This window comes from Eptatretus burgeri, chromosome 16, assembly GCF_056783735.1.
Source record: "Eptatretus burgeri isolate ZD-2024b chromosome 16, Ebu_testis_v1, whole genome shotgun sequence".
NCBI classification, from domain to species: Eukaryota; Metazoa; Chordata; class Myxini; order Myxiniformes; family Myxinidae; genus Eptatretus; species Eptatretus burgeri.
In genome coordinates, this window is record NC_140976.1 from 63,685,967 (window position 1) to 63,710,244 (window position 24,278).

At 41.5% G+C, this 24,278-nt stretch overlaps 2 protein-coding genes across 2 annotated transcripts in view; both read left to right on the top strand.

Moving 5' to 3' along the window:
- LOC147011205 (uncharacterized) overlaps window positions 1-8,539 on the top strand; it is a 34,688-nt gene extending 26,149 nt beyond the window's left edge. Inside the window, exons 4-6 of the mRNA XM_085859027.1 lie at window positions 5,447-5,620; window positions 6,698-6,835; window positions 8,375-8,539. Of these exons, the coding sequence (XP_085715153.1) occupies window positions 5,447-5,620; window positions 6,698-6,835; window positions 8,375-8,539 (477 nt within the window). The remainder of the gene's footprint in view (window positions 1-5,446; window positions 5,621-6,697; window positions 6,836-8,374) is intronic.
- Window positions 8,540-22,667: 14,128 nt separating this feature from the next.
- The window catches only part of LOC147011206 (uncharacterized), a 484,760-nt gene continuing 483,149 nt past the window's right edge, over window positions 22,668-24,278 (top strand). The window contains exon 1 of the mRNA XM_085859778.1: window positions 22,668-24,278. This exon is cut by the window's right edge and continues 226 nt beyond it. The gene's annotated coding sequence lies outside the window, so the exon portion shown is untranslated.

The window sequence follows — 24,278 nt, forward strand, 5'->3', positions numbered from 1 at the left end:
TTACAAACACAGCACTGAACATGTCAATTTCGTTGAAACAACTTTTCAGATGTTTTGCAAACACAGCACTGAACTTGTCAATTTTGTCAAAACAACTTGTCAGATGTTTACAAACACAGCACTGAATTTATCAAAAGATGAAACCAACTTGTCAGAAATTAACTAATACAGCACTGAACTTATCAACAAATTAAAACAACTCGTCAGCCATTGGCTAGTTTATTAAAACAAGTCATACATTTACAAACACAGCACTGAACTTGTCAATTTCGTTAAAACAACGTGTCAGATGTTTACAAACACAGCACTGAACTTGTGAATAGATTAAAACAATTCGTCAGACATTTACTAACACAGCACTGAACTTGTCAACAGATTAAAACAACGAGTCAGACATTGGCTAGTTTATGAAAACAAGTCAGACATTTACAAATACAGCACTGAACTTGTCAATTTCGTAAAAACAACTTGTCAGATGTTTACGAACACAGCACTGAACTTATCAAAAGATTAAACCAACTTGTCAGATATTAACTAATACAGCACTGAACTTATCAACAAATTAAAACAACTAGTCAGCCATTGGCTAGTTTATTAAAACAAGTCATACATTTACTAACACAGCACTGAACTTGTCAACATATTAAAACAACTCGTCAGACATTGGCTAGTTTATTTAAACAACAAGTAATACATTCACAAACACAGCACTGAACTTGTCAATTTAGTTCTAACAACATGTCAGATGTTTACAAACACAGCACTGAACTTATGAACAGATGAAAACAAATCGTCAGACATTTACGAACACAGCTCTGAACTTTCAAAACATTAAAACAACGAGTCAGACATTGGCTAGTTTATTAAAACAACAAGTCAGACATTTACAAACACAGCACGGAACTTGTCAATTTAGTTAAAACAACTTGTCAGATGTTTACAAACACAGCAATGAACTTATGAATAGATGAAAACAACTCGTCAGATATTTACCAACACAGCACTGAACTTGTCAACAAATTAAAACAACTCGTCAGCCATTGGCTAGTTTATTAAAACAAGTCATACATTTACAAACACAGCACTGAACTTGTCAATTTTGTTAAAACAACTTATGAGATGTTTACGAACAGAGCATTGAACTTAGCAACAGATTAAAACAACTCGTCAGCCATTGGCTAGTTTATTAAAACAAGTCATACATTTACAAACACAACACTGAACTTGTCAGTATCGTTAAAACAACGTGTCAGATGTTTTGCAAACACAGCACTGAACTTGTCAATAGATTAAAGCAACCTACTCAGACATTGGCTACTTTATGAAAACAACAAGTCAGACATTTACAAACACAGCACTGAACTTGTCAATTTTGTTAAAACAACTTGTCAGTTTTTTCAAAACACAGCACTGAACTTATGAATTGGTTAAAACAACTCGTCAGACATTTACAAACACAGCACTGAACTTGTCAATCGATTAAAACAACTCGTCAGACATTGGCTATTTTATTAAAACAACAAGTCACACATTTACAAACACAGCACTGAACATGTCAATTTCGTTGAAACAACTTTTCAGATGTTTTGCAAACACAGCACTGAACTTGTCAATTTTGTCAAAACAACTTGTCAGATGTTTACAAACACAGCACTGCACGTGTCAATTGATTAAAACAACTTGTCAGATGTTTACAAACACAGCACTGAACTTATCAAAAGATTAAACCAACTTGTCAGACATTCACTAATAAAGCACTGAACTTCTCAATAGATTAAAACAACGAGTCAGACATTAACTAATACAACACTGAACTTATCAACGGATTAATACAACTTGTCAGACATTGGCTAGTTTATTAAAACAACAAGTAATACATTTACAAACACAGCAATGAACTTGTCAATTTAGTTAAAACAACGTGTCCGATGTTTACAAACACAGCACTGAAATTATGACTAGATTAAAACAACTCGTCAGACATTGACTAACACAGCACTGAACTTGTCAATAGATTAAAACAACGAGTCAGTCATTGGCTAGTTTATTAAAACTACAAGTCAGACATTTACAAACACAGCACTGAACTTGTCAATTTAGTTAAAACAACTTGTCAGATGTTTATAAACACAGCACTTAACTTATGAATAGGTTAAAACAACTCGTCAGACATTTACGAATACAGCACTGAACTTGTCAATAGATTAAAACAACTAGTCAGACATTGGCAAGTTTATTAAAACAACTCATCAGACATTTACCCACATAGCATTGAACTTGTCAATTTCATGAAAACAACTTCTCAGATGTTTACAAACACAGCAATGAACTTATCAAAAGATTAAACCAACTTGTCAGACATTGACGAATACAGCGCTGAACTTGTTAATAGATTAAAACGACGACTCAGACATTTACGAATACAGCACTGAACTTGTCATCAGAATAAAACAACTTGTCAGACATTGGCTAGTCTATTAAAACAACAAGGCAGACATTTAGAAACACACCACTGAACTTGTCAATTGATTAAAACAACTCATCAGACATTTACCCACACAGCACTGAACTTGTCAATTTAGTTAAAACAACTTGTCAGATGTTCACGAACACAGCACTGAATTTGTCAGTGGATTAAAACAACTCGTCAGATGTTCACTTATGCAGCACTGAACTTGTCAATAGATTAAAAGAGCTCGTCACACATATGCCAAGCCAGGGAGCGACACCCAGTTTTATTTGAGGTCAGAAAATGACACCAAATATAATTAGTGAAATGCAATAAGAATAGTAAAAATATTATGAATGAGATATTTCTATAAATACATTAGATATCAAGAAAAAGAGCAATCTGAGATTGCAGACCTTCACCAGACTTCTTTTGAGTGTTGTGTTGTTTTGGTTTTCGGGTAAATCCAATATGGCTGCCAAACCATGTGACCTATGATGTCATATGTGTGAATCTTTTGTTCCTCATGGACAGCCGGTCAGACCTGTAACGTTTCGCCTTGACTTTAGCCAAGAAGATTTTTGAAGGTTTTTGTTTTTTTTTAAACAATGTGACTGATGATGCTAAATCTCTGAAAATATAGGCAAAGATCTGGTAGATGCCATAAATCAGCAGTTCCTTTGGGGGACAGGGTGTGATGTCAAGCAGTGAATGCATTAAATCATTTAGCTCAACGAAGCTGGTTCATTTTGGCACATTTCTAAATCTTTTCTTCACCAAACATAATTCTCCAAACAGTGAAAAAGATAAGTTTTATATTTTGTAAATTTCACATTTTCTTGTGTATGTGTGGAGAAGGAGGGAACAGAGCCTTGCTTGATTGAAGTAAATCGGTATATCGGATTAGTTATACGACTCATGAGAGGAGATCGTGGGAAATTGTTTTATACTAGTACGTGCCCGTAAAAAAAATAATAATAATAAATACATAAACCACACAGGCCGTTTCTTCGCTCTCACGTGCCCATACGTGCGTGACCCGGAAGTTCGATATTATTCGCAGTTACGATTATTCGCAATTTATTTTTAATACCCAATTATTCAATTAGCGCCAACGTATTTTACCTTTTCGCAATGTCGTGGCAAGGAAAAACAAAAAGAGAAGAGAAGAGAGAGAAAAAATTTACTTCCTGGTTCGGAGCATCCCAGGACTCTGATGTTCCCGAAATTTATACACCGTCTAATATGAAAACGATCATAACTTGGGGCATTGTGTTTATCTATAAATGCGCAAAAGAAATCGAGAAATTATTAGAATACACGAAGTCATCACTCTCCGGAAGCCCGTACGCTGTAACCCGTAATGGGGAACGTGGCTGTGCTTCCCTTCCCCATCGGCCACGCCCACGCAACAACGTGTCTTTCCATTGGTTTGGTAAATAAATGGCCATAACTTGGGAAGCACTTGTCCGATTAATATCAAACCTTGAAAAGGCACATCCTCAGGTCCCCAGCAATATACCTGGCAAGTTTCAATTGGATCGGACCAGTGGTTGTCAAGAAACAGCGGACACAGACACAGACACAGACACAGACACAGACACAGACATACACACAGACACACACACAGACACACACACAGACACACACACACACACACACACACACACACACACACACTTCCATTTGTTACAACAAAAGATTATCACATCATCAAATGTGTGATAATACATTAAATGCATGAGGAAGTAAAGTCTGATTCGTGATGTCGCATTTACGGGTTAACTGACTGCCTGGACGCAACTAAGGTTGTGGATCTGTTTACGGTAATGTCGTAATGTGGATCCACGACCGAGGTTGTGGATCTGCTGTTTGGTGAGGTTCTGGGCTGAATGGGTCAAAATCTTGAGGAGGAAAGGTGCCCAGCTGATGATTCATCTGATCGGGAAATCATTCAGTTTCTTACAGGTGAAGGTTTTTAATTTCGGAAAGGGAATGATGTTTTGAGGTTTATAATTTAAATCAAGTTGAATGTGGGATGTTATGAAATTCACATAATTTGCAGCAATCCTTGAAATTATATTAAATTCTAGGAACCCTATCAGGAGCAGATCTCTTTGGAGAATCCTTGGCTGTCGCTGGTTAGACTTTGTGTCCAATGAGCGGTTGCTGAGAGAGACTCAAATGAGATTTGTTACTTCTGTAGTCTGTGAGTGTCAGCTTCGACTGTACGGACATGTGGCTCGTTTTCCTTATGCTGATCCTGCTCACCAAATTGGAGAAGTGAGTGTGTTATGAGTGGGAGCCTGGTGTTGGCGCAGTGGTTAGGGCAGCGGCTTGGGATCCAAAAGGTCCTGAGTTCAAGCCCCGTTGGGCCACTGAATTAATACACCAGGGGGTTGACTCAGCCTGTCATCCTTCCGAGGTCGGCGAAATGAGTACCAGTATACTGGGCCGGTGTATACCTCGGTTAAAATAGGTGTATCATCTCCCTGTGTTGTAAGAAGTGACCAGGGTTGCGTCAGGAAGGGCATCCAGCGTAAAACATGTGCCAAATCACGATGCGGATCATACGGATGATCCAATGTGGCGACCCCTATCGGGAGCAGTTTAAAGAAGAAGAAGAGGAGTGTGCCATGAGTAGAGAAGGGCAACGGGGCGACCGCATTCCTCGTGGTTGCAGCAGGTTGATCGGCACATCCAGATGGAGGCCCCTGGAGTACCAGTGGAAAGTGGATGCAGCGACGCGCTGCTCTGGCACATGCTTCCATACCTAACCGAACCTCAGAATCGGTTGTGTGTGTGTGTGTGTGTGTGTGTGTGTGTGTGTGTGTGTGTGTGTGTGTGTGTGTGTGTGTGTGTGTGGTGTGTGTGTGTGTGTGTGTGTGTGTGTGTGGGTGTGTGTGTGTGTGTGAGAGATATGGAATTGTTAGGAATAGAAAATTAAAAAAAACAAGATGTGTGTGGTTATATATTTTTGTTTTTTTCTTTTTGCAGCAACACTCAAGACTTCTCTGGATGGTTTCCACAGAAATAGAAATTCTATATTTTCTGCCTGCTGCCTGGACCTTAATCTCAGTCGTTTTCACATGGTTTTGTCCATTTCCTCCTCAAAAAGAACCAACCCTCCTTGAGTGGGTGTTCAGTTTCTTTCGGATTCCACAGAAAGAGGTAAGGAACACATTCAGCAGATTCTATTTGATGAATTTTCTCATAAAGCAAAAATACATGTGCACATAAACATATGTAGTTATACGTCCATGATGTAGTTATAAAGAGAAACGTATTCGGCTTAAACTCCCTTTCAAGTGCATTGCGGTGGCAGGACATGGTGTTGTCGTGGAAGTTTTGGCCACCTCAGGACAGAAAACCCTTTAATTCAGTTTAAGATGTTTATTCAGCAACAAATAGAAGACACACTCGTGCACAAGAGGTAGCTTTGCCTGCAACGATGTCACAAGCAGAAACTTAACTATACATGGAGTATTACGAGTATACATGAAATCCCTCCAGGGCATGGTTAATACATCAAAGGAAATCAACTGAAAAAAGAGAGGCCTATTGGAGAAACAACAGATGGTACTTTGTAAGGTTAAAATCACAAACACAGGATGAAAAACGGTCTGTCATTGGAGCTTGCTTGTTGCCCCGGTGAGGAAAGAGTGTGTGATTCCTAGCTGGCCATCTGTCAAGAGACAAGGAATTACAAGGTTTTCACGACTTCAGAAGAATCTGTGTATTTAACTCCCGACTCGCTTTCCCAGCATATATTTATTAAATTCTTTCTCAAAGCACTAATGAAGGTTAATTGTCATTTTACCTCATTAGAAATTCAATTAACAATTCAGTTTCCCAGTGTCAATCATGAAGCATTCCATCCCATAAAGAGAATTATGTGAAGCAGGATGCCTGGATGTAATCATGTTCATGAATAAGATCCCATGGGCTCCCAATAAGATCCCATGGATTCAAAAGTGTAGGTTCTTTAACTTATCCTCCGGTGAAGTAAACTGGCAGAAGAGTAAATGAGATATAGATATAAAATGGAAGATAAGTAAGAAATTTGATGCAAGTTTACACCATTGGAGGAGCAAGAGGGGTAAATCGGAGGTAAATATCCGGCACGGCAGCTGTTTTAATATGTGGAGATGTGGATAGAACAGTCGTGTGAATTGCAAAATCACCTCTTCCATTGTCTAACTCGAACGTGTGTCTGTGTTTGTTTGATTTGTTTTTTCTGTGTTGCAGAAATGCACTTTATCCCTGAAATGTTGCTCTGCAAGAAAATTTTTGGAGTCATCATCTTCCTGGATTCACTCAACTTGGAGCTTCATCCAAATATGGTGTTGGTCTCTCTTGAAGAAAGCGGCCATCAACAATAACTGGGTATGGAGTTTCTTTTAGACTTTCCATTGAGTTTAAAAACACTGATATTATGATTTTGTTTTGTTAACGGGATGATGAATGGAAAGGTTTTTTTATAATAAGCAGGAAATCTAAAGTATCCCAATAATTGGTTTCAGCAATGATGACCAAGGCCTCCACGAGGCTTTACAAGGACTTGGGCGGGGGGGTGGGGTGGGGGGTGTTTAATTTTTTGGGAATGTGTCAGAGAGGGGGGAAGCATGAGATTGAATGAGTGAGTTGACTCCAAAGGTGGGCAGAAAGAGGAACAAATGAGTGGAAGTGAGCAGTAGTCTGGATTTAAGTGGTTCACCCTGAAGGTCTTGATGGTTGACTGTATGAGACCTGCAGAAACCTGGGGGGGGGGAGGGCAAAGCACAGAAAGAGTGGAGGGGTGCATGACCAGAAAGGAGGCAGAAGAAGACAGAGACCACCAACCTGTGGGCAATGGCAAAGTGATAGACCCACAGACTGAGCTTCATCATAAGAGATTCCAATGATCTTGAAGGCCTTGGTTTCCACGGCATCAAGCTGAGCAAGATGTAAGCCACGGGATACAGCCCAGAGAGGAGAGCAGTGCTCCATCAAGCTGTGGATGACGGCCATGTAAGTGGATAGTGTGAAGACTCTGTTCTCCGGCCCAGCATGAAGAGATTCAGTTGAAGAGGATTCATCAAAATGCAGTTTTATTGAAGTACCACATGCCAGTGGAGGTGATGTTTGCAGCTCAACCAGCACAGTCGAGAGCGACCAAAACCACACTGAGTTTTACACTCAAAAACTCTCCCTTATATATATATTCTATCTCTAATTCCAATCTATCTCTGGTTATACTCTAACCCTGGTTGGTGTGACAAGAGCCCCAAAGGTGGACTCAAATGTGAGTGATGGAGTTTTCCCTTCCCTCCTACAAGGGAGGGTGTAACAGTGAAACAGCTCATCTTGGGGCCCAACAATTCTCTTAGATTGTCCCTCTCCCCTGTCCAGGCTTCTTATCACTGTGGGATGTTTGAAGGACAAACAAAACCCCTTTTAAGTTCACAGAAATGGTAAGAGTAAGGACATGTCTTGCTTTGGTTTCACCTCATTAGAAATTCAATGAACAATTCAGTTTCCCGCAGTGTCAATCATGAAGCATTCCATCCCATAAAGAGAATTATGTGAAGCAGGATGCCTGGATGTAATCATGTTCATGAATGAGATCCCATGGGCTCCCAATAAGATCCCAAAAAGATCCCATGGATTCAAAAGTGTGGGCTCTTTAACTTATCCTCCGGTGAAGTAAACTGGCAGAAGAGTAAATGAGATATAGATATAAAATGCAAGATAAGTAGGAAATGTGATGCAAGTTTACGCCATTGGAGGAGCAAGAGGGGTAAATCGGAGGTAAATATCCGGCACGTCAGCTGTTTTAATATGTAGAGATGTGGATATAACAGTCGTGTGAAGAGCTAAATCAGCTCTTCCATTGTCTTAATCGAACGTGTGTCTGTGTTTGTTTTGTTTTTTTCTGTGTTGCAGAGATGCGCTTTATCCCTGAAATGTTGCTTTGCAGTAACATTTTTGGAGTCCCCATTGCACTGGATTCTCTCAACTCGGAGGTTCATCAAAATATGGTGTTTCTGTCTCTTGATAAAGGTCATCAACATTACCTGGGTATGGAGTTTCTTTTCGACTTTCCATTGAGTTTAAAACACTGATATTATGATTTTGTTTTGTTAACGGGATGATGAATGGAAAGGTTTTTTTATAACAAGCAGGAAATCTAAAGTATCCCAATAATTGTTTTCAGCAATGATGACCAAGCCCTCCACGAGGTTTTACAAGGAGTTGGGTGGGGGGGGGGGGGGGTGTGGGGTTGTTTAGTTTTTTCCAGAATGTGTCAGAGAGGGGAGAAGCATGAGATTGAAGAGAATGAGTGAGTTGGCTCCAAAGGTGGGCAGAAAGAGGAACAAATGAGTGGAAGTGAGCAATCGTCTGGATGTAAGTGGTTTCACCCTGAAGGTCTTTATGGTTGACTGTATAAGACCTGCAGAAACCTGGGGGTAGGAGGGCAAAGCACACAAAGAGTGGAGGGGTGCATGACTAGAAAGGAGGCAGAAGAAAATAGAGACCACCAACCAGTGGGCAATGGCAAAGTGATAGACCCACAGACTGAACTTCATCATGAGAGATTCCAATGATCTTGAAGGCCTTGGTTTCCACGGCATCAAGCTGAGCAAGCTGTATGCCAGGGGATACAGCCCAGAGAGGAGAGCAGTGCTCCATCAAGCTGTGGATGACGGCCATGTAAGTGGATCGTGTGAAGACTCTGTTCTCCGGCCAGACATGAAGAGAGTCAGTCAAAGAGGATTCACCAAAATGCAGTTTTATTGAAGTACCACACGCCAGCGGAGGTGATGTTAGCAGCTCAAGCAGCACAGTGGAGAGCGACCAAAACCTCACTGAGTTTCACATTAAAAAAACTCTCCCTTATAGGCCATGGGCTGCATGTGGCTACCATGCACCCCCCCCCCCCACATCTCAATGATCCAATGTTTTTCTGAATCCCCTGGAAGTGATGAATAAGAAATCGAATGTTGACATTGAAAATATAGGGATGCACTTCCGCTTCTGACCCTAAAACTAATGGTACCCTAAAAACTGCGAATCGCTGCTCCGCGTTGGTCATGATTTCTATGCCTCATCATATCAACTTGAAGAATGGCTCAATGAAGGACAATGGTCACTTGTGATATACCAAATAATAGCTGATGCTATTCTGCTTATTTTCATAGGTCTGATAAGTTGTTACAATACATATTCCCTAAATCACAGTCATTTGAATGAGCATACCCCGATCCAGGGATATTCGCACATTGACTGACATTTTCATGTTTCACATTTTTTTATTTTACTGATAAGTTTTGTTTTATATTACAGAATCTTGTACTCAAAGAACAATTAATTAAGCTTGACAAGTAAATATTTCCACTTTGATTTTATTCTACAATTCTTTCTTGTTTTTCTATTTTCAGATTGCACCTGAATGATGTCTAATTCATCAGACCTCGGTGACGAGAATGTGCCTCCCCCAAAGCGATCAAAGGGTGGCCAAGATTGTAGTTCGCTGGTGTGCATTGTGCACATCCCAGGATTACAATATGGACCATTGCAAATGAGATTACAATTATCTACAAATGAGAATGGTTACCAAAAATTGGATAAATTGAAAGAGATTCGTGATAAGAGACTCGCCCAACATGCAGGTTCTGTTCACCAGATGAAGGACATGTGTAATCTTATTCCTGATGTCATAAAAGAGCACCATCATGGTTATCATAGGGTGTGTTATCAGCGTTTCACCATGATCATCAATCGTTTGGCTTCACACTCGGATTCACGAGAACCATCATGTTCCCGACCAAGCATTCGCAGTTCAGCAGATCATATGTTGTTTGCACCAGACTGGATTTTTTGCAATTCTGAAGGAAGGAAAAAAGTTAAAAGCAAGTGGGCGTGGACTACTGAGGGCATGAGTAGCTTTATTTCTGATGGTTGGCAAACAATTTTAGAGATAGCCGAGAAGACAAATGACGAAAAACTGCTCACACGGATTAGATGCCAGGATCTGTTTTCATGTGAAGCCAAATTTCACAAGTCATGCAGGACAAAGTACCAACAGAAGCCAGATAAGTGGAGAAGTACCAATGTCCAGAACAAAGATAAGCAAGTTCAACTGACGGAGGTTCGTAATCATGCATTTCATGATGTGTGTGAGGTAATCGACACTGATGTTCTTCGAGACAAGAAGATGGTGAAACTAACTCATCTTGTCAAGACATACATAGCCAGCTTGGAACTCACAGAGTTCGCAAATCCAAACTTCCGTGGAGAAAACTTCAAAATAAAACTTGAGAAACACGAAGAGTACAAGGACAGATTGGCCTTTTGCAAACTGTATTCCTCAGCAAAAATGCAGTCCTATATAGTATATAGTTCTGACATTGACGTGAACAATGCAGTCCGATTAGCATACGAGCTCGCTTCGACAGATATGACCCAAGAAGCTGGAACATTCCTGCGTCGGGTGATGTTTGACAGTTTTGCTATGTCCAATGAACTAAAATGGCCACCAACTGCTCAAGATCTTGGAGATGTGAAGGATATTGTACCATCACAACTCCAGAAATTTCTCAGCTCTGTCATAGGTGGAAAAGCCACCACTCGCACATCTAAGTCACATCGACTGGTACACTCAATAGGACAAGACATTTGTCGACCAGCTACCAATGATGAGTGGAAACTCCCAAAACACAAGTTGATATGCATGACACTCCGCCACCTATTCAGGAGTGAGCGACTGATCACCTTACTGAATCGAATGGAACATTCAGAGAACTACTCATTTTTATTGGAACACGAAACAGCTCTCGCACAGGCTGTGGATGTAACTTCAAATTTGTTGTCAACTCAAATCATCCGATCTCCAGATGCACCTTCTGTCTTTCACTCTGAATTTGACAACTTTGATCAACTACTAAATAACCTCACTGGAATGGGATCAATCCACACTGCCCATGGTATCATGCTGCAGGATATGGAGAAATTCCATCCATTCCACGGAATATGACAACAAAACAACGCTCTCGAAACATCCAATCATCTGAATGTCTTCCAGATTGTTATGTCACCCAGCGTAGGAGTCCTCCGATAACGATTAAGCAGCGAACATACCCTGGTGGTGAAGATGCCCAACACAAAACCAGAATCAACCATTTCTTGTGGATGCTGATACGACAACAAAATTGTATGTCACAACAAGTACCTGGATGGATAGGATTCATCTCAATGATTGGTCAGGGACCCAAGACTCTCACCACCATAGATTACTACCCTGTCATAGCTGGCCCCATTACTGACTATAAAACAGTGCAGGAGTGTTTACGTTATGCTGAAGAAGCCACAACTGAAGTCAAGCAGAGGTACACCATCACTACGTTTGACTTGGGGGTATGTATGAAGGCTTATCCCCTCGTTTTGAACAACCAAGTCAGGTACGAGAAGCACATCATCCTCATTGGAACGTTCCACCTGATATGTACCTACATGAAGATTATTGGAAAGAAGATGAATGGATCAGGGCTCTCTGACATACTGTTGGAAGCAGGCTTAATAGTATCTGGTTCCATCGAGGGTGTGCTCTCAGGGAAACACTATGACAGAGCAATGAACTGCCACAAAGTCATGCTGGAATGTCTGGAGAGACTTCTTCTTTCACAATATCTGGCAAACCATAACGAAGCTGATATTTCAAATGTGCTTATTAATGAGAGGAGTGTTGCATGATTATAATTAAATAACTACAGTACATGTACCCATCAAGGTGATGATTATTTTGTTGGTGCTAAATTACAAATAATAATTACACAATTACAATGTACGCGCGAGAATCATTCTTGAAAGTGGGGTTTGGACCAACTTTCAGCATACACCAACAAAGTTAAAATGTAATTTCACAACTTATTATCAAGGTATCTGGCTAATATTGGTCTTAAAATAATTCTGTTGCCTACTAGAATGTTATGAATGACTTTTAAATTGATGATCTTTGCCATATTTATCAGTAAAATAAAAAATGTGAAACATGAAAGTGTCAGTCGGTGCGCGAATATCCCTGGAAAGGGGGTATGCTCATTCAAATGACTGTGATTTAAGCAATATGTATTGTAACAACTTATCAGACACATGAAAATAAGCAGAATAGCATCAGCTATTATTTGGTATATCACATGTGAACATTGAGCCATTCTACAAGTTGATATGATGAGGCATAGAAATCATGACCAACGGGGAGCAGCGATTAGCGGTTTTTAGGGTACCATTAGTTATAGGGTCAAAACCGGAAGTGCATCCCTATATTTTCAATGTTAACATTCAATTTCTTATTCAGCACATCCAGGGGATTCAGAAAAACATAGGTTCATTGAGATGTGGGGGGGGGGGAAGGGGGTGCATGGTAACCATATGTAGCCCATTGCCTATTATATATATATATATATATGTTTATATCATATTGATTATATCTCTAATTCCAATCTATTTCTTGTTATACTCTAACCCTGGTTGGTGTGACAAGAGCCCCAAAGGTTGACTCAAATGTGAGCTATAGAGTTTTCCCTTCCCTCCCACAAGGGAGGGTGGAACAGTCAAACAGCTTATCTTAGGGCCCAGCAATTATCTTAGATTGTCCCTCTCCCCTGTCCAGGCTTCTTTTCACTGTGGGATGTTTGAAGGACAAACAAAACACCTTTTAATTTCACAGAAATTGTAATAGTAAGGACATGTCTTGCTTTGGTATCACAGTGAAGGCACAGCCGTATTCACAGTAAAAGCCCAGCCCCATTAGTTTCTCAAGAGTGGAATATGGGTTGACCAGAATAGAGTGCAGCACTGTAACAATGTCTTTCCAATGCCTATGATAGGCGAACTGGCGGCACTAAAGGCGATGAAGATTATAAATGCAGTTCTACCTTAACAAGAGCCCAGGAGAGGAATGCTTGGGAAAACCAAGATAAAGTTTATCTTTTCAAGGAACGGACATGTCTCGGTTTGTTATCACTAAAATAACACAGCCAGTGCCTTTAGAGGGCATCTGGTGGACTGACTTCCTGGGAACAGTGCCACTAAAACTATAGAGTTTTTAAAGTGCATTACAGAGTATATAAAAATGGGTTAGAATCCCTACATCTAACTAATATATGTGTATTAATTATGGATCGGATGTGACCATAAAATAGCACTCCTCACAGATTGGAGTTCAGGTGAGCCAAGGAAGGACTTTGTACGATGGAGGATGCCCATTTGGTGGCTGGCTTTGGAAGCCAACTTTGAAATGCGGTTTGCCCAAGAAAGGTCAGAGCTGATTGTGAGACCCATGAGTTTGAATGACTCAATGCCCTCATGAGGATTGTTAAAAAAAGTATATTTGTGGGGGGTGGGGGGGGAGAGTGGGTGGGGGAGAGAGTGGTTGCCACATGATCCTTTCGGAGAGAGAATGTGACATTTCTCAGGATTGAAAGATGTATTCCAAGACTTTCACAAGTTTGTGATTTTTTTTTTCTTCCAAGTTCTGAAGAGAGAAGAGGCTGTAGCCTCTGTCTGAATGATGAAAGATGTCACAACACAGGGTGGAGCCTTCATCAAATAGATCAAGTGGATTTACCAGGGAGTCAGAGAGATCATTTATGAATATCAGGAATATGACTTGGCCAGGAATAGGACTGCCATAGGCAGAGAGTTTTGATAATAATGCGGAATGCCAGACTGCATCAAAAGTACAAGATATATCCAGAGACAGCCCTGATCTCATGTCTGACATTGTGGGCCTCCATCCATTGATGGGAGGTGAGAGGGACGTCACAATTCAAGAGAGGGGGAGAGAGAGTGGGGGTGAGAGTGGGGGCGAGAGAGGAGGGAGGAGAGAGGAGGGAGGAGAGAGAGGAAGGGTAAGACGAGGGGGGCGAGAGAGAGGGGGCATCACAATTCTTCTTCTTCGTTTGATATGATGTCACAATTGACGCTGGGGACCTGAGAATGTTTCTCAGGTGTTTCCCAAGTTATGGCCATTTATGATACGGTTGGTCCGATCTAATTGAAACAATGCCCCAATCTAGTCGTCGTTTACGAGAGCGAAGGAATGAAGTGAATGGGGTTGACTTGCAGCGAAACACAGACAAGGGTACCCAACAGATCATTCAGTAGGGTGGGGGGGGGGGTGGGGGGAAGAATCGTCTCACTCACCAGAGAGTAGTCGTCCGTGAAGTGAAAACGTCCTGAAATGGGTGCGTGTGTGTCACGTCCGTCGGCAGCACCCAGCCTTGCCGTGCACCCTCTCGCGAATAGCCTTGAATGCCATTCGACGTTTGGGAGGGCACCAAGATAGTCCGTCGCGGGTTTAGACCCTGGTGCTGTGACACGGGCAGTTCCTCACACTTCACGAGACTGGTGACGTCCATTGACGCACATGGTCTGTCGGTGACTGACCTGCGCCTCACACGTTGTCAGTACTGCTCACACCCATACGTGCACCACACGCTCACTTGCTCAAGCGCTGGGAAGGACGAATTGTCTCGTTGGCGCTGGTCGGACACCCACACGCTCGCTTGCTCACTTGCAGGCTTGCACGCTTCCTCCTCCTTTTCCTCTCTGGCTTTCTTTCTCGTTCTCTTCTCTCTCTCCTCTTACTGCTCTCCCCTCAGAACGGACCTCCAATTCGTTTTACATCTGTGGGCCATCTCGGCGGGCACAGCCGCCCCAAGCTCACCCCGCCCCATTCGCACATGGTACCATGACGACCCGAGCGCTCCAAATAAGGCAGGCGGTGGAGCTCGTGAAAGAAATGTATGTAAACGTGTCTGTCGTAAAGAAAAAAGCTTCCCATGAGAGAGGGTATCTATTCTTTACCCTTCTCAATGCATTACAGTTAAAATCCCATTAGACATGGGGATGGGGCTCATCTGAACATACATTTCAGGAAATAACTGTCTGAGGACCTGGATGTGTGGATGCATTAATCAGACCGGATTCTGAAATCCATAACAATACACACATATATATATATATATATATATATATATATATATATATATATATATATATATATATATATATATATATATATATATATATATATATATATATATATATGTCATACACACATATATGAAAGGCCTGGTGTTGGCTTAAGATTCTTGGGTCTTGAGGTCAAGCCCCTGTCGGCTGTTGAATTAACACCAAGTCGGGTTGACTCAGCCTGTCATCCTTCCAAGGTCGGCAATATGAGTACCAGCTTGCTGGTAACAGAGGAATTGCATCAGCGGCACAGCTGCACCCCCAGAAAATGATGCAGCCAAGCAGCCACAGGCTGCATACGAATGAATGAATAAATAAATAAATAAATACATGACCACTGCATGGGGTATGATGTTCTGTGACACTTTTATGTGAATTGTTCTTCTTTTCTTGAATCACAGTTTCATTTAAATGCTTGAGGCTTTGTGGTCTGCCATTGTTTCTTATTCCTGTTTTGCTTTCATTCCAAACAGAAAATTTTCCATCCAGACCGAGCAGACGTGATTTTTCTACTCGCCAAAGGCATTCAACTAAACTGTCACATCATTGTGCAACTGACCTTATGGATATCGATCCACTACTTGGTGGATCTTGTGAGGTGGCAGTTTTTTTCTTGAAAAAAGCTTCAAGTGGAAGGTAGTTTTATGGATTTATCTTGATGACTTTCATTCTCTTTCCCTCTGGGAGCGATTTTTATCGTGTCAATGAATCTACATCAGATCTGCTATCGTTCTCACCTTCGATACCCTTTTCCGCTGGTAGTGGACAGTGGTTAGACTCCTGACACTAAGCCATGGCAAGTCATCTCCCCAATATCGTGTGTGGGTATGGATTTTGTTTGTGGAGGTGCTTGGTTACTTGATGTCCATGACTTGACTCCAAATAGCACATACACCAAATTTGAGGAAAATCGTCCAAGCACTTTTCGATCCTGTAAGGTTCAGACATACATATACATTATATATGAACATGCTGAAGATTATAGTTCAGGATTCATATTCTGAAAAGGGTAGCAAGCCGAGTCGTTATGAAGCATGCACACACACACACACACACACACACACACACACACACACACACACACACACACTCACACACACCGCTTGAGGAGAGGGTTTGGTCCATATTCTTGGTTGCTTGCTGTGGTTAACCTGGATGCTTCAAGACGAGGGAGGGCTTTGTTGGGCACAGCATGGATAAGGAGACAGATTGGTCCATAAGTCATGGTTCCTTGCTGGGGTGAAGATGTATGTATGCTTCAGGACTGAGGAAGGCTCTGCTCAGCATTAGGGACTCGTGAGTGAAGATGATGACTGGTGGTGGCGGTGCATACACACGCACACACACATACAAGAATCATGATTTACGCATATACATGCACGATTGTGATTTATACACCTCTCTAAGAAATAAAATTCTCTCTGCATGTTCACGGTTTTTTCAAACACTGCTGGGCTGACAAGTACAAAATTTGGTACACAGGCCAAGTCTGACCCGGAGATTGTTCAACAGATATTTTTCATTCCCCACATCAGTCTTTTTCGACGCAAGACCTGTATGACTATTTATGACCTCGAAGACCCTTTAATACCTCAAAGACCCTTGCGGACCTGTAAGACCCCAAAACCCCAAAGACACTGAAACCCTTTAAGACCCTTTTTACTCTTCATTCCCCTTATACCCTTCAGACAGATTCCACAGCTTGGACCTTGATCATTTGGAGCTTCAGACCACTTGGACCTTTTTTAGACCCTTTTTACATGCTTGAAAATTTCGATTCTTTTGAAACCTCTTTCACACTAACTACAATCAGAACATACCCTTTTGACTATCTCGAATATTTTAAGCGCACACCACACAAACATCTGTCGTCTTCTGAAAAAACACAGACCGTACATTTTTCAGCTAGTTGTTCACAAACTCAACCACCCAGACATGGGTGGGTCGAGTTTTTAGAAACACGAGCAGAGTACCTGAGGGAGTGGAGGGGGAGTAGGGTGGGAGGGAATAGGAGGAGAAGGGAGGGGAAGGGTGGGAGGGAATAGGAGGATAGGAAGGGGAAGGGGTTGGGTGGGAGGGAATAGGAGGAGGGGGAAGGGGAAGGGGTTGGGTGGGAGTCCAGAGGGAGGGGTGTGGATTGGAAGGAGGCAGGGGAAGGCGTGGGGTGGGTGGCTGGAGAAAGGCGATGTGGTGGGGGGGAGGAGGAGGCGGTGAGGTGCGAGTCGGTCGGGAGGAGCTGGGGTGGGATTAGGGAGGGGAATGGATGGGCAGAGGGATCAGACCTTGCCCAGCCACGCCAGGTATCTTTGCCAGTTACACATGTTTTACCTGACATATTGCACTTGTCATGTAAACACATGGTATGTGTGACATTATACAGGTTATACACACATGTTATATGTGACAGATTGCACTTGTTATAGACACTTATGCATCACATTGCACATGTTGTGTTCACACATATTATATATTCTTCTTCTTTCGGCTGCTCCCGTTAGGGGTCGCCACAGCGGATCATCCGTATGATCTGCATTGTGATTTGGCACAGGTTTTACGCCGGATGCCCTTCCTGACGCAACCCTGGTCGCCTCTTACGACACAGGGATATGGTACACCTATTTTAACCGGGGCATACACCGGGCCCAATGCACTGGTACTCACTTCGCCGACCTCGGAAGGATGACAGGCTGAGTCAACCTCCTGATGCAACATATTACATGCAACATATACCCGCAAATGGATATAACAACCAACGACAGACATGAAGGTAGAAACTTCGAGACCTGGGAAGTGCTCTCCGTTCCACCTTCTGGAACCTCCATAAGGAAATAACAACAAACAACAAACACACAGAGAATTGCTGAATTTGACTATGATTTAATTTTCAACTCGATGCGTTTGAATTTCCCATCTGAGCACAATCTTGGCCAGCTGAGGAGTGGGATGTAAAATTATTTGTTGAGTGATGGTGACCACTCGTGCTTATAATGGGTGGAGTCAAATTTGGTTTGCTTCATCCCAGTGGTGAATCAACATTTTATCACCAGTTACCAGGTCAGCAATGAAGTTGGCAAGGCATGCATTGAACAATTCATGAAACACATGACATGATGGCAGTCGTTGCTGTCAATCATGAGTCCTCAGGTTCGAGGACCATTTTGCCGATACCATGTACAAGCCTGAGCGTTTGTGGATGAAGATGAAAATGCTACCTTGAGAATTTCCAACCTCTGTGGAAATTCTTGTGACTTTCACATGGAGATCCTTCTTGATGAATGCCTCGACCCCGGAAACAGTTTGTGGGTCATCACATATGCTGGTTATCCTGATCTCAGGTCATCTTCAAGCGACTCAATTTTCCTCATACGCTGCCTACTGTAGACTCAGTCACCCATTGGGATTCCGTAGAATATGAAGGCGCAACCACGCCAAACACGGTCACCACAAATAATTGGATTTATTGGAAGTGGACACGAAGCCTCAATGCTTGATTTTAGTCGCATGTAAATTTTACCAGTCTTCTGAAATATATTTAAGATTGAAATGGCAACAAAAAAGGGGGAAACAACATGCAATGCCAGGTTAATGAACTGAATATTTGATAACATCCCAAGGAGAAGAGTAGAGAAACTAAGATATCAGAATGTAAAGGAACATTTCTGTCGGGAAATTCTGGAAATGAATCTTTGAAACCCTGTAGTAGGAGAGGATGTAAAGAGTTGTTGGAACTCTTTAAAAGATGGACTGCTGCGAGCCACTGAAAAGACATGAGGCGACATGGTGATGTTATAATGAGGTTGATATGGCGAGTCAAGAAAAAAGAAAATTGTTTAGGATTTGGAAAAAGGGAGGTGGAAAGGAGGAATACTTGGTGGCTGAACATAGGGCAAGAAGGGAAATTTACAAGGCATGAGTACACGATTCACTTTCAGATGTGATACATAATGTAGACAGTTGAGGAGAGATATTTCGGAGAGCAGAGCAAATGATCGGTCAAAATAAGGATATCATAGGAGAAGAATGTGTGAAGGATGAAATGGGAAATATACTGTTTGACCATTTGGAGATGAGAAATGCTTGAAGGAGTTCCGATGAGTACCTGCGAAATGAGGCGTTCCCTTGGAACAGAGATATTCTGGAGGAATTCGAGCCGATGCAGGGTCCATCACCTGAGATGAAGAATGAATGGTGAAGAAAGCCATCGATCAAATGAAGAATGGTAAAGCGGCGAGGAGCACTGGTATTGTTGCAGAGATGCTGAAGGCATCTGGTGATATTGGAGTGAATTTAATCACTAAATTGATAAATGCAATTATAAGGGAAACATGTATCCCAGATAGCTGGTAGAACAGTGTAATGGTGAATATTTATAAAGGGAAGGGGGATGCCTTTGTTTAGAGCAACTATAGGAGTCTGAAGTTGTTGGACCATGGAATGAAAGTGGTCGAGAGAGTCATGGATAAATTAATAAGAGAGAGTGTTAATTTACATGATATTAAATTTGGTTTCATGCCAGGAAGGGGCACGATCAAGGCTATTTTTATAGGTTCGGGATTACAGGAAAAATACCTGGGGAAGAAGAAACTGCACTTTATATTTGTGGATTTGGAGAAGACGTTCAATCGGGTTCCTCGGGAAGTGTTGCAATGGTCCGTGAGAAAGTTGGGTGTAGAGGATTGGTTATTTGGGGTGGTCATGGCAATGCATGATGGCCCAACAACCTCTGTGAGGGTAAATGGAGTGCAGAGTGAGGATTTTGAAGTGAAAGTGGGTGTTCATCAGTGTCAGTCTTGAGCCCAATCCTGTTCATCATGGTTATTGAGGATATATCACAGGAATTTAGAGGAGGCTCACCTTGGGAGCTCCTGTTTGCTGATGACTTGGTGCTGATAGCCGACGGTGTGGAAGAGGTAATGGGTAAATATGCAGGATGGAGGAGGGTATGGAGGCCAGAGGAATGAAAGTGAATAAAGGGAAAACGAAAGTACTGATTCGTGGTGTGGGAGAAGGAAGTGTGGAAAAAGTGGGAGGTGGCCCTGTGCTGTCTTTAGAAAAGGTGTAGGTAGCAATTCAACATTGTGTAAATCCTGCAACTGCTGTGTGCCCAATAGGTGTAGTAGCATCAGGGGTAGAGTGCAGGTGGCACCTGACTTCAAATGTGCTGTTTCCGCAGGTAAACAAGTTAACCCAGTTAGAGCAGAAAAGTTAGTTGATGGAGATATCTCTCTGGAACGTGTCGATAAACTCTGTTGCCTTGGTGATATGATTAGTGCAGGTGGTGGTGTGGAGGCAGCAGAGAATGCAACAATTAGAAGTGGCTGGAGGAAGTTTAGGAAGTTGTTACCCCGATTGACATCAAGAGGGACCTCTCTCCAATAAAAGGAAAAACTTCATGCACCTTGCGTTGGAAGCGTGATGTTTTATGGTAGTGAAACATGGGTGATCAAAAAGGAGGATGAACAGAGGTGTGAACGAAATGAAGTGAGAAGAGTGAGGAGGATGTGTGATGTGACACTGAAGGATAGGAAATCAAATGTGGAATGAACAAATAGGTTAGGTGCAGAAAGCATCAGTGAGGTTATGCGTGGAGGTCGGTTGAGATGGGTTGGACATGTGGATAGGATGTGGTTGGGTAGTTGTGTGAGGAGGTGTATAAATATGAGTGTGGATGGAAGGAGAGGTCGAGGCCGTCCGAGGAAAAACAAGGGATGTGTTACTGAGAGATGATCTTCGAGTTAAAGGTCGACCAAGAGGGCGAGCAAGGGATCGTGCAGCCTGGAAATCAGCCATTCGGTGAACCACGGCTTACACATGCAAGCATGGAAACGGTCATAAAACGATGATGATGACGAACCTCTGGATTATTATCAAAGGTCTAAAACAACATGCAATGCCAGGTTAATGAAATGAATTTTAGATAACAAGCAAATTAATAACGATCAAATAAATGAAATAAGAAAAGTCGATTCTAGAATTCCTGTGAATGCCCAGATGTTACAACTTTTGAAACGCCTTTTGTATTCGACTAAAATACTGTTGTGATGCAGTGCTCTGACAGGATGTGTTGCATCATGGGGCATACGACCCAATAACAGAATCCTGAAGCTGGCTGTCCTGCTGTAGTCATGTTCATGAATATGACACCTAATTGTGTATTTCACGACAGCGGGTCTGTTGGTCTGCACATCGCCTCGATTTCCCAAGCTGTTGATGAAATTCTATCTGTAGATTTAAAAAGTGCAAGATAAGTATTTAAGATTGAAACGGTAAATACAAGGGGAGTAAAAATGCTCCATTGTGTTAATGGAGAGTCAAGCGTCATGAATGAACCAAATCTGATGTGTGTGTTCACAGGAATATGTATAATCGCTCATCAGTGTGTATGTAATATATCATGTATAACATGCGTGTCATTATCATCATCAGCTATTTTAGATCTACTACTGTACAAAACCCTCAGCATGTTGAAGCCATGTTGCTCTGTCTCTTGCTTTGTTGTTCCAATTCACTCTTCCCCAATATTTGTCTTTCATACCTCAATCTTTGTTGTGGCCTTCCCCTGTTTCTGTTGCCATTCATCAGTCTCCATGTTGTTACTGTTGTTGCCCACCTGCTATCTGACCCGCCAACGTGTTGGGCCAATTTTCATTTCCTAAGTTTGATTATTTCTAAGATATCCTGAGTTTTGGTTTGTTCTCTGACCCATTGATTTATCTTTCTATCTTTGCATGTTACACAACATATTATGTTCCTTATTGGGTTGTATTGTGCTGCTGTTAACCTTTTCTCAATTTTTGTTGTTAACACTCAGGTCTCTGCCCCTTAATTGATCGTTGGAATAATACACTGATTGAAAACTTCCCTTTTCGGACATATTGGTAATCTATCTATCTATATATATCTCTCTCTCTCTCTCTCTCTCTCTCTCTCTCTCTCTCTCTCTCTCTCTCTCTCTCTCTCTCTCTCTCTCTCTCTCTCTCTCTCTCTCTCTCTCTCTCTCTCTCTCTCTCTCTCTCTCTCTCTCTCTCTCTCTCTCTCTCTCTCTCTCTCTCTCTCTCTTTCTCTCTTTCTCTCTTTCTCTCTTTCTCTCTTTCTCTCTTTCTCTCTTTCTCTCTTTCTCTCTTTCTCTCTTTCTCTCTTTCTCTCTTTCTCTCTCTCTCTCTCTTTCTCTCTTTCTCTCTTTCTCTCTTTCTCTCTTTCTCTCTTTCTCTCTTTCTCTCATGACGTCACTGAGTTTTCCATATTGTCTCCATCCAAGTTTGATTCTTCTCTTTATTTATTCTTCTTGATTATTTTCCTTGAGGTTAAAGCTTTGCCCTGGGGATGTGTATTCTTCGACTTCTTCTCTTTGGTTTCCATTTATTACTTGTAAAATTGAAGATTCTTCAAGTATATTGTTCAGTCGATTTTGTTACTTGGGAAAAAAACCAAAAATTTGGACAAGGATGTTGATCACCTCCGTTTGTTTGTTTATTTGTTTGTCTGTCCACTTCCCTCCAGTCCAAACCGCTCAAACGATCATTCTGAAATTTTCAGAGATTAATACCACCAACCCTGCAACGGTTCTGCAATGAAGTTTCGTAAAATTTGGTCGACTGAAAAGGTCTACATAGGCCAATAGGCTAATTTGAGCCCACTTTTCTAAAAACTTCAATTTTCATCTGATTCACTTGAAACTGGAAGACCATTTGCATATGAATTGCTGAATTCAACCACCGATTCATTTTGAGATCAACTTAGGCCAAAAGGTCAAATTGGGCTAAATTTTCAAAAATCCTCAATTTTCATCTGATTGACTTGAAATTTAAAGACCATTTGCATATCAGGTCGCCAAATTCAACCACCTATTAATTTTGAGGTAAACGTAGGGCAAAAGGCCAATTTGGACCAAATTTTCTGAAATCCTCAATTTTCATCCGATTGATTTAAAATTTAAAGAGGAGTTGCATATTTGGTTATTGAATTTCATCACCATTTATTTTTTAGGTCAAATTTGTTTTTTGGATTTTGCAAGTATCGTGCTCTGCACGACGTCGTCTTCTTCTTTTGATTTCTCCATGAGGTACAAGGGGGTACATTACTATGATTATTGACCTGTTCATCTTCAGCCCACACTTCCTGCTCGCTTTGGCAAGTTCTCTGAGCATGATTTCAATTTTCTCTGAGCTATATTCTCTCACTTCCAAAGTCTGTTTATCACCGTGGCATTCTTCCTTCCACCCGTCATTCTGTGTCTGATATCATATTCATCTCAGAAATGCTCAACATCTCGACCTCCCTCAGTGTAAGACACAAAGGTATAAAAATTTGACAATATTCCTTTTTTGACCAAAATGCTTAAATCTGTGATGTTGGTGTATACACCAAGTACATATATAATATTTGTTTGAATTGTGTTTTAATTCAGCTTGTGATCTTCGCACTTTTATATTTGTTTTAACATGATTCTTTGTTGCTAATCTGATGTCAACCTTGTGTCTATCGGTCTTCTGGCTGTCTTTACCAAGGAAGTTTTCTTGAATAAACTGAAATTAAAATACTGTATTTTGAATGTATGTTTAGTGGGAAATCTATGTGCCCAAACCAGGAATCAAACCCAGGTCCTGTGCTGAACCGAACCAGTGCTCCACTATTTGGACGACCCACCGACTGAGCATGTAATTCTCCCACAAATGGAAACTCTCTTTCCGAAGACCTTGCCGTGGACAAGCCGCCGCTGCTCCTATCGTTGGCAGCGAGTATCCCAGAAGCAGTGGCATTTGTTTATATTTATTATATTTATTTATTTATTCATTTATTTTGAGGAACTTGC